This window comes from Rhincodon typus, chromosome 9 (genome assembly GCF_021869965.1).
Source record: "Rhincodon typus isolate 14 chromosome 9, sRhiTyp1.1, whole genome shotgun sequence".
NCBI lineage: Eukaryota > Metazoa > Chordata > Chondrichthyes > Orectolobiformes > Rhincodontidae > Rhincodon > Rhincodon typus.
Genome location: NC_063340.1, coordinates 876,074 through 888,173, shown reverse-complemented (window position 1 = coordinate 888,173; position 12,100 = coordinate 876,074). Strand labels below are relative to the sequence as shown.

The 12,100-nt window shown below is 40.8% G+C and overlaps 1 protein-coding gene across 3 annotated transcripts in view; it reads right to left on the bottom strand.

Annotated features, from left to right (window-relative positions):
* Positions 1–9,896: 9,896 nt before the first annotated feature.
* Positions 9,897–12,100, bottom strand: part of zgc:66455 (uncharacterized protein LOC393502 homolog) — a 43,479-nt gene continuing 41,275 nt past the window's right edge. For all 3 annotated transcript variants that reach the window (XM_048601152.1, XM_048601153.1, XM_048601154.1), the window contains 2 exons: positions 11,300–11,449; positions 9,897–10,428 (listed from right to left, as the gene is read on the bottom strand). In XM_048601152.1, coding sequence (XP_048457109.1) covers positions 10,064–10,428; positions 11,300–11,449 — 515 coding nt within the window. In that variant the 3' untranslated portion in view covers positions 9,897–10,063. The remainder of the gene's footprint in view (positions 10,429–11,299; positions 11,450–12,100) is intronic.

Sequence of the window (12,100 nt, the reverse complement as noted above, 5' to 3'; positions counted from 1 at the left end):
GAGAGAGAGAGAGAGAGAGAGAGAGAGAGAGAGAGAGAGAGAGAGAGTCGATAGAGAGAGAGAGCAAGAGAGGGGATATAGAGAGAGAGAGACGGGGTAGAGAGTGAGAGTGGAAGGGGATAGAGAGAGAGAGAGAGGATAGAAAGAGATAGAATAGAGAGGGAGACAAAGGATAGAGAGAGAGAGAGAGAGAGGGAAGGGATAGAGAGAGAGAGAGAGGATAGAGAGAGATAATAGAGAGGGAGAGAGAGGATAGAGAGAGCGAGAGAGGGAATAGAGAGAGAGAGTGAGAGAGAGGGAGAGAGGGGATAGAGAGACAGAGAGAGAGAGAGAGAGTGAAGCTGGCTCAAAGATGTTATTCCAGTACAAATAAACAAACATGAAATTTTTTCCAAAAGCAAAAGGCTAGCTGAAGAAGTCTGAAATAATGACAGAAAACTTATTTGTCTCATCTTAATCTCATCTTCACAGACATTCCCATTTGATTTTTCTTCGTATCACTCTATATTTGTTGAAACCAGTGGTACAGTGGTTAGCAGTGCTGCCTCACAGCGCCAGGGACCCGGGTTTGATTCCACCCTCGGGCAACTGTCTGTGTGGAGTTTGCACATTCTCCCTGTGTCTGTGTGGGTTTCCTCCGGGTGCGCCGGCTTCCTCCCACAGTCCAAAGATGTGCAGGTTAGGGTGGATTGGCCATGGGAAATTGCCCATAGTGTTCAGGGATGTGTAGATTAGGGGGATGGGGATGGGTCTGGGTGGGATGCTCTGAAGTTGGGTGTGGACTTGTAGGGCCTGTTTCCATACTGTAGGGATTCTATGATTATCCCAGTCCTGGTGAAAGCTCACTGAAATATAAGCTCTGTTTCTTTCTCTGCAGATGCTGCCTGATTTGCATTTTCTGTTTTTAGCTCTGATATGCTTGATCACATTTAAACTCATAATAAAGCAAAAAATAAATCAGATGAATGTTGAATTCAATTTAATGTAAAACATGAAATGAACATATAGCAAACCTCAATCATTTCAAAAAATGATTCAAAGGTGTCAAACTCATTCAACTTTCCGCATTTTAGGAATTTTTTGACAATAATTTTATCAAGTACATTCCATGTATCTATGATGCATTGACACAATTTAGTTGTTCGGATTCTCTCATATTTCCATCTTTAGTGAAGGTTTTCATGCCCTATCAATGTCCAATTGCACCACATATTTATTTTATACTGCATTTGAGAGGCTTATTCATATTCACATCCAAAAAATTGAACAATGCTCACGAGACCACTGGGAATAACCGCTGTTAGTTAATCTCACATCTCAACTGCATCTCTATAAGCTGAGTGTTGAACATGTCCCTTATGATAAACTTTCTTCTTTGTGTAGTCCTCCTGGTCATAGATTCCTCAACTTTTTGATCCATTTATTTGAACTATCTTTATCCATCGCAGCGTTTCCCATGAACATCAATAACACATTTCCGAAATTTGTTCGGGAAGAGATTTTCATTTGAATTTGACCCTCGGGTTTAACATCGTGCCATCCTCCACTCAGGACAGAACCACTCTGAGACCCCCATCCTCGTGGCCAGTCACCTTCACAAAGACAGTTTCCTCTCTGCTCTTGGTGACTGCCTTATTTGCTAGCCTGTTGAAAGTTTATTGCCATTTCATCCATATTCCCAAAGCAAACCAATTAATACACATTCTCATCATGTTGAGTGACAAATTGATGTAATTTTATGATTTTATTGTCAAGTTCAGGTGACAGGCTTGGTGAAATGCTGTTTTCTCAGAGACAACTGACTCACATCTTGCATCAATCTTGCATGGTACCTGGTACTGGCCTCGACCTGTCAAACACGTTCATTCCTCACTCCCCTGTAAGTGTAGTTTGATGGCACCTTGGATGATATCATTTCTATTTTGTGACAACTGTTAATCTATTCTGCCACTTCTTCATCCAGGTTAAATTAAGCTAGGCTCTTACTAATGTTTCTCAAAGATATCACCATCTATTATGTGGTACACATTAACCTTGAAAATTGTTTTGGCCATTTCCACTAAATTTTCCCCCTGCTATTTTGAAAGTTTCCTGTGTATGTCTCTTCTTCACTGACAGTCTTCCACCAGCAATGTTACAGCTACGGAGGTAACACTGCATCAAAGCAGTAGGACAGGCCAACTCTAATTGAGGGAATTTACAAGAGTAATTACTTGGAGATCATATACAATTTGGCATACTTTAATTTGTAAACTTGGTTTGGAACTTTTGGTGTTGGGTTTTGTTTTTGCATTGTGAACTGGAGATGCCTTGATTGCCATGAAGAGAGGTAACAAAATTTGTAGGGAATTGGGAAGTTCAGGTTTCATTCACTGATATAGCAAGTGATGGGTTGTTCACACGCACGACACAATTCAAACAGAAAATAATTATGTAGATTGCCTTCTTCCTCATTCCCCTTATCTGACCCTTGTCACATAGCTAGCAACAAGGGATGTGTCCTCATTGTGACATATGCCTGAAAGGCTCACTCCTTTAGAATCACACTCTTATTTTCTATTCACTCCCTGCATTCTTTCCACCAAAGTATATCGCCTCACACTTCTCTATATTAAATTTCATCATTCTACAATGAACTCCGATATCTACCATTATCCTCCTTACACAATGTCCTGTACAGTTCACCTGCAGGGTCTGTGTGTTACAGCCATCGTTAAAGCTATAAGGAGAAGACTAGCTCTCTCTAGTCATTGTCAAATTTGCTAATTCAGGGGGCGTCTGCTATAACATGTATTCCGGCAATGTGAATTGGGGGCTATAATGCAATTGAGGAATAGGGTAATGCTATTTCCAAAATGGGAACTTGTGTTGGCTATAATGCTCCTCATTCTGGATAACACGCCAAGCCATCCTCCCAGCACTGGTGAGCTTTCTGAAAACATCAAAGTGCTATTTCTAACCCCAAAAACAATCTTTGTCCTTCAACCCATGGACCAGAGTTGAAGAGCAGCTTTTAAAGCTTATTATTTAAGGTGCACAGTTAAGAGGCTGAGTGCAGTCAGTGAGGGGGGATAAGGACGGTGTTCTTCAATTTTGGCAGAGCTTTAACATCAAGAATGCAATTACCATTATCATGGAGGCCTGGGGTGATAGCACGAAGGACTATTTGCATGCGGTTTGGCAGAAGCTTCTCCCAGACTTCATTTTTCCCCAAGATTTTGAAACCTTTGAGCCATCAGAGAAGCACCCAAGAATCGAAGAATGTTGTGTTGATCTTGCAAAGCAAGTTAGATTTAAAGTGGAGAGTGAAGATGTTGAAGAGCTGCTTGAGTCCCACTGTGAAGACCTCTCTACAGCTGAGCTACACCAACTTGTCACTGGGGTGGGAGAGGGAGAGGGGCATGGCGGTGTGGGGGTGCGAGCGAAGTGGAAGCCGGAGACAAAGGAGCTGAAATCCAGGATGCAGCACCATGAGAGTTTTCCACTTCTGTTTTGTCTTCTATCTGAAGGGAAATTGAGAAGCAGATGCAGATCTTGGCTGACAACAATTACAATACAGTACGCAGCAGGATAGCAATTCATGGATTAAGATCTCATTTGGCACCTTAGGAACAGCTTCTTCATGAAAGAAGGACAAAGCAGCAAAAACTGAATGTCTTTTTTAAGCCAAACCCAAGAAATTGTTAGAAGACAATAAACCACTGCCATCCACTTCTGGATTAACTATATTTTGTCTCAACCCTGCAAACACAACTGCACCTGGGAGGTGATAATGACGACGACGACGACGACGACGACGACGACGACAACAACAACAACCCGCAGCCCCTGCATTAAACAACAGAACAACCTCAAAACCTCCCTCCCTCCCCCATCAAGTCATCTTGACTTTTTTTTTCCCCCAAAGGTAAGGTATTAAATCTACTCTTATTTCTCTATTAGATATGAATTAAACATTTATTCAAACTGTGCTATCCTTTCTATTAGGCTTGAGTGATTTTGCATGATTTTTTTGGTGGTCTGTCCTTAACCCCACCTTCCCCATAGGTCCCATTATTTCTATAGTGTGATTTACTATAAAACGTGACTATCACATTGTAGCAGATCCCCGGTATTACAATAGGGAACATAGGGTCTTCTGATGCAATGGCATTGTCCCTACATATGGGCCAGAAGGTCCAGGTTCAGGTTCAGGTTCCCATCTACCCCAGAGGTATGTCATTTTACAGGATTAGACAACACAAACATAGGATGGATAACGATGACAATGTGGTAGGTCCTGCCTACCCCGAAACTTCTTAGTCAAAAACCCATCTACTGCTGCCTTGAAAATATTCAGTGACCAATTCAATCTACAGTTCCATCATTACAACAGCAAGCAGATTCTGACATAATTCCAAAATTTGTTTCCCAGACATCTATTCCAAAGTACTGATTGCTACCTTCTGACAAAAAAAAAATCCCTTTTACAATGTGAAAAAACGTGACTTCATTCCCACCCTTACTGTTTCACTATTTCAGATGATCAAATTATTTACAGTTCTACAAAGACCACTCACTCTCCTAGTGAAAAGATATTGGATTTTCCAATTTACTGATCAAAAGTATCGGGCCAGAATTCTAACAACTTGCAGGTCAGAAATAGGATATTCAGCACAACTGAAGACTTCTCCCATCTACATCATTTAAGCCAGGGTCCAGACCCGAAACGTCAGCCTTCCTGCTCCTCTGATGCTGCTTGGCCTGCTGTGTTCCTCCAGCTCTACATTGTGTTATCACAGCCTTCTTACTCTTTTCCTTGGTTTTATCTAGTTTCCCTGAACTGCATCTTTATTATTCAGATCAACTCTTTAGGGAGAAAGGGTGATGTGGTAATGTCACTGGACTAATGATTCCTTTAGGAATAGAAAAAAAAAGGGTCAAAATAAACGTGGTTGGATGATGGTGGATAGGAGATGAATGAGCACCGTCTGCCAGCACTACGACAGCTTGCAAAGAGATTCGAGCTGCAGCTACAGCAGAAATCTAGAGGCTAATGCACTGAAGATACCGGCTTATATCCCACCACAGCAACTGAGGATCTGGAATAAGCTGCTAGTCTCAGTGACGATGAGTGAGACAATTATCACCTATTACTGTAAAACTCCATCTCACTCATGGAAATTCTTCAGGAAAGAACATCTGTCACCCTCCAGAACTAGGAGTCACAGATTAAAGGATATGGACTATGCCATTTAGGACTTAAAAAAATTTCTTCACCTGGGCAGTGATGAGCCCATAGAATTCTTTGCCACAGAAAAAGTAGTTAAAGTCAAAACATTTAATATTAAGAGAGATGTATAGTTCTTAGGGCAAAAAGGGCACAATGAGGAGAAAAAGTGGGAACAGTAGAATTAAAACGATCAGCCACGGTCATTCTGGATAGTGGAGCAGGCTCGAAGGGCAGAATGGCCCACTCTTGCTTCCATTTTCTATGCTTCCTCACAGAGTCTGGACTAAATGTGATTCCAGAACCCAACGTGATGGACTCTGAAATGCTCTCAGACATGAACTGAATGATTAGTTAGGCCAAGAACAATTAGAGATGTACAACAAATGCTGGGTCTTGCCAGTGTTACCAACATCCAAAAAAAAGATTTAAAATAACGCAAATGCACTATGTTTCTACATTCTCAGCCCTCATGAGGAAAGAATTTTGCCCTGAAATCCTTGTAACTTTTGATGACTCTCATTTCTTGTCTTCCCCAGACCTGAAAGCATTTTACCACAGTCTTTAAAAAAAAAAAGAAATTGTGCACTCCCTCAAAACTCTTGGTGCGGGGGGTGGGGGGAAAGAAGAGAAGTCTGTCGGTTTCACATCTTTTCAAGGCTGCAGTCTATTTTCACTCAGCCTTCTGCTCCTCAGTTCAATGTTATTACTGTTCCCAGAAATACTTTACAGCCGTATGTGAACTCTGCTCTCAGACCAAAGGTCAGGAGCAAAACCCAAATTTAAATAATTTCCTGTGACTTTTAAAAACAGCAGAAGTTGGTTACAAGTTCAACGTTTCAGTTGCTGCAATTTGAACTTTGAACAGAGTATTTCAGAAAATGCTCCACATTTTTATTACTACTTTCCAGCTGACAAATAACACATGCACAGTTCACTCAACATAATTTTGCAATAGAACATAACAGCACAGTACAGGCCCTTCGGCCCTCGATGTTGCGCCGACCTGTGAAACCAATCTGAAGCCCATCTAACCTAAACTATTCCATTATCATCCATATGTTTCTCCAATGACCATTTAAATGCCCTTAAAGTGGGCGAGTCTACTATTTTTGCAGGCAGGGCATTCCACGCCCTTACTACTCTGAGTAAAGAACCTACCTCTGACATCTGTCCTATATCTATCACCCCTCAATTTAAAGCTATGTCCCCTCGTGCTAGCCATCACCATCCGAGGAAAAAGGCTCCCACTGTCCACCATGCAATGTGATCATGGCTGATCATTTGACCTAACCCTTCTTCCTGCTTCCTCCCCATGATTTATTCTCTGTGCCGTTGTCAGCGTCATCTCCCACCCATTCCCTCCAGATCACTTATCTGAGCAACTCACCTGGAAATTCTGAATCCGAATCTATTGCAAGGGGATGAAAAATACAAGTCTTGGGCTTCAAGTGCATAGCTCCCTGAAAGTGGCCATGCAAGAAGATAGGGTGGTATGGAAGATGTATGGCATGCTTGCCTTTATTGGGTGGTGAGTTGAGTACCAGAGTTAGGATGTCAAGTTGCAGATTTGTAAGATTTTGGTTAGGCCACACTTAGTACTGCATTCAATTCTGGTCGTCCCATTACAGAAAAGACTGTGGCAGCTTTGGAAAGGGTTCAGAAGAGGTTTAGCAGGATGCTGCCTGGATTAGAGGGCATGAATTATAAAGAGGCTAGAAACACTCCGGTTGTTTTCTCTGGAGGAGTGTGGGGTGGTGGGGGTGCTGAGCGGAGACTTGATAGAAGTCTACAAAATCACAAGATGCATAGATAAAGTTGGTGGTCAGAATCCTTTTCCAACACCCACCACCACCCCTTCACCTCCAAAATTGAAGTGTCTCAAACTAGGGAGCATGCATTTATAAAGGTGACAAGGGAAAGATCAAAAAGGAGGTGTGAGGGGAACGTTCTTTTTCAAAAAAAAAAGTGGTAAGAGTGGAAGGCACTGCTCGTGGCGGAGGAGGAAGATGCAATAGGGATGTTCAAGAGACTTTTGGATGAGCACATGGATATGCAAGGAATGAAGTGATATGGACTAAGGGGAGGCAGAAGGAATTAAAGTCAGTGTCATGTTTGGCACAACATGGGCTAAGAGGCCTGTTCCTGTGTCCTACAGTTCAAGTCATGTCTTGCTACAATTCTGCAGAGCATTAGTGGGAACCATGCCAGAGTACTGTGTCCAGCATGGTCCTGTAAGGTTATTTACCCTAAAAAGTATCTCAAAACCCACCCTTGTTATATACCAAAATATTCCGAATAGTTGCAACATTAACTACTGAGCAGTTATTTCAAAAATAATCAGGAGGCAGTTTTAGTCTAAAACTCACTGGATTTTGTTTTGGGAATTGCCTGTCAGTCATTTAACAAGAAACACTTGAAGGTCAGCTACAGAACTATTTACAAGACAGGATTACAAGTAATCATAGTGATATTAAGCACAATATCTAAACAAGGTAGAGGAGCAAAAATTCTCCATAGATCAACTTGTAGAGTGATGTGTGCAATCTCATTCACATGACTAATTTACTAAGACTGTGCTGGAATGCGGCTAAAATTTTAAACAACCTTTGATAAAGAAAATGGCTGACAAGAGCTCTTTGAATTTAGAGAATGCTGCTCCCTGCTGGCAAGGACATGATCCAGCAGCAGATTCAGTTGGATCAGATTTTCTAACAGGAGCAAAGGCAAACCATAAAAAGCAGACAACACAGGACATCCCCCAGTGCACAATTAAATATCTATTTAATAAATTCAAGTCATCCTATTCCTCCAAAAGCTTCTAATTCAATGCTGACTCAGAAGAGTTGTAATTTACATGGATTGAATTTACCCTCAAAAACACACCAAGGTTTGGGTTATTCTATTCAACTGCAAGGAAATCTGTAATGACAATTGTTTTAATTATTGAAAAACAAGTTCATGTGTCTGAAAGTGTACTTTTATCACTCCTTCAGTATTTGTTAGCAATTTCCCCAAGAATAAAAATACTGAGGCATGTCTCCATTTCACTTTCTGGAGTTGACTTTATTATCCCAGTGCGCACTTCCCTCAACAGCTCTTTATTGTGACTTGAAGAGTCACTCTTGTCCAGTAGGGGGCAGGAGTAAAAGCAGAGGAAGTTGCTGTAAAAGCTCAGCAGGTCTGGTGGCATGTCTGAAGAGAAAAATCAGTTGACTGATCTTTTTTTCTCTTCAGATGCTGCCAGACCTGCAAACTTTTCCAGCAACTACTGTTTTTGCTCCCAATTTACAGCATCTGCAGTTCTTTTGGTTTCCAATAGAGGGGAGTGTGCATTAATAGATACAAGCTGCATTTAAACAGCCCAGGGACCGTCACCTCTGGGCAAGTGTCGTGCACAGCAAGCACCATTTTTCCAGCAGAAACCAAGATTGCAGCAATTCACATTTTCCCTGGAGATGGGCAATCTAACCATCTCCTCTTGATGTTCAATGGCTTTCTTATCACCGAATGCCCCATTAACATTTTATGGTGAATCATAACACTGATCTAGACATGCCATCAATACCTGTGGCTACAATAGCTCAGAGGCTGGGAATTCTGCTGGAACTCACCCCCTGACTCCCCCCAGAGCCCATCATCTTCTTTGTTAGCACCTCAATCAAGGTTTTACAGGCTTCCACCCCAGTTCAATAGCTTCAGGAGATGATTGGCAAGTCCTATGCATGACCAACTATCACATGGGGTGCGATGGTTAAGAGGGTTGATGAGGAGAAAAAAAAAGTAAGAGGGAAAAGATAATGGATTCTTGATGTTTCTGCACTCCTTCAGATGCCTTAACCCACACTTCTGCACACTCAATGTCTTCATGTATAGAGTGCATTCCTAAAGAAATGTTTTCCATTTCAGTCAGCCTTGTTTGTTTACCTGGCTGTCAGGATTTCTAGTCTATTCTGGGGACAAAATAGAATTCAAATCAGATCAACCACAACCTTACTGAGTGACAGAGTAGGCACAATGGGCCGCTGGGGATAAACATCAAAAACTGGCCTTGCTGATATTCATACCATGAAAACTAAACGCAAAAATACTGACTGAATATCCTTAGGAGTTACTTTACGTTAGAACCTCTTACTGAGGTAAGAATATACACGAGTTAATGATGCCATCTTCATCTGCTTTAAAAAGCAATTGTGAATCTTTGACCAGTAGATAAGGAAAGAAATAGAAGGAAAAAGCATCCTCAGTCACTGCTTTATAAAATCAACTGGTTGTCAACATTTACTTGTAAATCAGCAAGTAGCCTGGAAGAAAACTCCCCAAGCATTATTAAAATTCTAATCATCCCTCCTCTGGTAGTCAGTCAGGAGGTACAGGAACAGCTCCAGGAGATTTAGCAATTTCAGAACCAGAGAGCGAGTGAGCTGCAATTGGATGAATCCTCTCTGGCTACACTTAAAAAAAATCAATTGACTTATGCGTATGGAAATTCGTTTGCACATCGTATGCTTTGACTTGCCATAGACATTCGAACACTGTTGTAGTTCCTGTTTGAACAATAATTACTACATGAAACAAATAAACCAAGTCATGAGAGTACTCAGGGAAGTCTTTTGAGAAAGGAGACAGGGATTTGTCCCCAACACAGAATGAGAGACATTCATAATTAAAAGTCCAACAAAATAGATACTGTAAGGAATTGCTGACTTTAATTTTTTTGCATATTGTGTAAACAAAGGTTTTTGACAACTTTCAATTAACAGTTCTACAGGACATTTGGAAGAGAACAGCAAAACAAATTAGCTAAAACATGATTATGTTGAATTCCATGAAACTGGAATGGAATTTGGCCCTTTACAAGTAAAATGTTCTAAATGCAGGCTGGGGTTTCATTTCATATGGGTTGCTCATCTCATAATTAATTTCCTGTCCATTTGGTTCTTCAGGTATTGGTTGAAATTTTGTGAATGATACATAACTGGAAACCCTGTGGGGTACAGTAAACAGTGACTCCTCACTTTCCAACTCATCTGATAATGACAATGGAACCCTTGTAGGCACCACACCTAGATTTATGTCACAAGCTCTGAAGTACTTGTTCTGTGATCTTTTGTATACTACAAAGCACAGAATCAATATCATAGCTGTGAGCAGGAATGCACATATAGCAGAACCAATTAGGATTTCCTGCAAACCAAATGAAGACCAAAAACTAGGATCTGAAAAAGAAAAAAAAACACATTATTTCCAAATCTAGTAGTTTCTTTATTCAGAAGAATTTTATTCTACATCCTTTAACTACACCATGTTAATTAATACATATAAGAACATTTAAGATGACAGGCAGAGTGAACAGGTTACTTTTTACTGACTATTGAGAGCTGTCAAATTTGCATCTAAAAAGGGCAAAATTCCACTCAATATTCTAATGTCCTCCACATTTAAGACAAATCAATAGTTGGAGACCATTGAAACCTTAAACTATCATGCTCTATTTCTGTAAACTAGCTGTAAAATATCCTTTGATCAGAGCTTATTCCTTGTTCCAATTATTAGGGATTGGAATGAGCAGATAAAAAAGGTGTGCAATCCAGGCTCAGGTATTCAGAGAAAAGCAAAACTAAATATACCAGTGTTTTGGAACCAAACACAAGTTAGAACCACAGAAGTTAAAGCCGTATCAAGTAGGGACTCGCTCAGGATTTAAATTCAAGCTTTTGAGTGAATCCAAACTGTTGTAATTTCCTGACCCAACTAGAATCTCAAGACCATGCTTTTAAACCAAGACTTTATGCACTATTTTGGAGAATAGCACTAAACAGACAGTAAATATTTTTAACGTTTGAAAATGTCAGCTGAACTGAAATGCTGGTATAATCCTGCCTTGAACCAGACAATTGAAAGAAAAAAAAAGAAGGGGCTGCTTGGATAGAATTAGGTTGTTTTCAAGATTAGATAAACGCAACTGAAATGTGAGATTGGTGTCAATCTACAGGAAAGGTAATATTTCACTTGTTTATATAACACCTTTTAAATGTAATAGCGAGGATTGTTTTCATCTTATAGTGAAGATGTTTGAAGTGTACATACCCGATTCTGGTGGATCAATACAAACTCGACCGTGTCCCAACAAACGATCTTCAAAATCACCTTCACACAGGCAGAAATAGGAGCCAACAGTATTCAGACATTTTGCTTCCTTGCCACATGCTCCAATTTCAGATTGACATTCATCAACATCTGCAAGAGTCAAAACAGTGAGGATTTCCAAGCCGTTGAGTGAACAAAGGCAGGAGCATGTCATCTGTGGTCCTTCAATCCCTCACAAATCAAATTTAATGGATAAAGAAAGTGTTTTCCCTTAAAAGGGCTACAGCTTTTGCCTTTCAACATCTGTTTTCAAAACTAAGTCCCACCTTGAATGCTAATAACACTGACAGAACCAGCCATTGAAGCCAAATGATCTGCTCCCATGCATTACAAGAGAAAATCAGAGAGAGTGAGCAATTCTGATTAAAGAACAGAACCTGCTGTTGTACTGTAGGGAGAACAGTCACTGCAGAAGCCATGGACACTGGAATGTCTGTTTGTTGTAACAGAAATGGACCTCAATCCACAGTAGATTAGCTGAGCAAAGCTATTTAAAATTTGCCAAAGCTCCAGTTGGTAATGGAATCAGAGGTAGTAGGAACTGCAGATGCTGGAGAATCCGAGACAACAAGGTGCAGAGCTGGATGAACACAGCAGGCCAAGCAGCATCAGAGGAGCAAAAAAGGCTGACGTTTCGGGCCTAGACCCTTCATCAGAAATGGGTGAGGGGGAGGGGGTTCTGAAATAAATAGGGAGAGAGGGGGAGGGGGATAGAAGATGGATAGAGGAGAGGATAGGTGG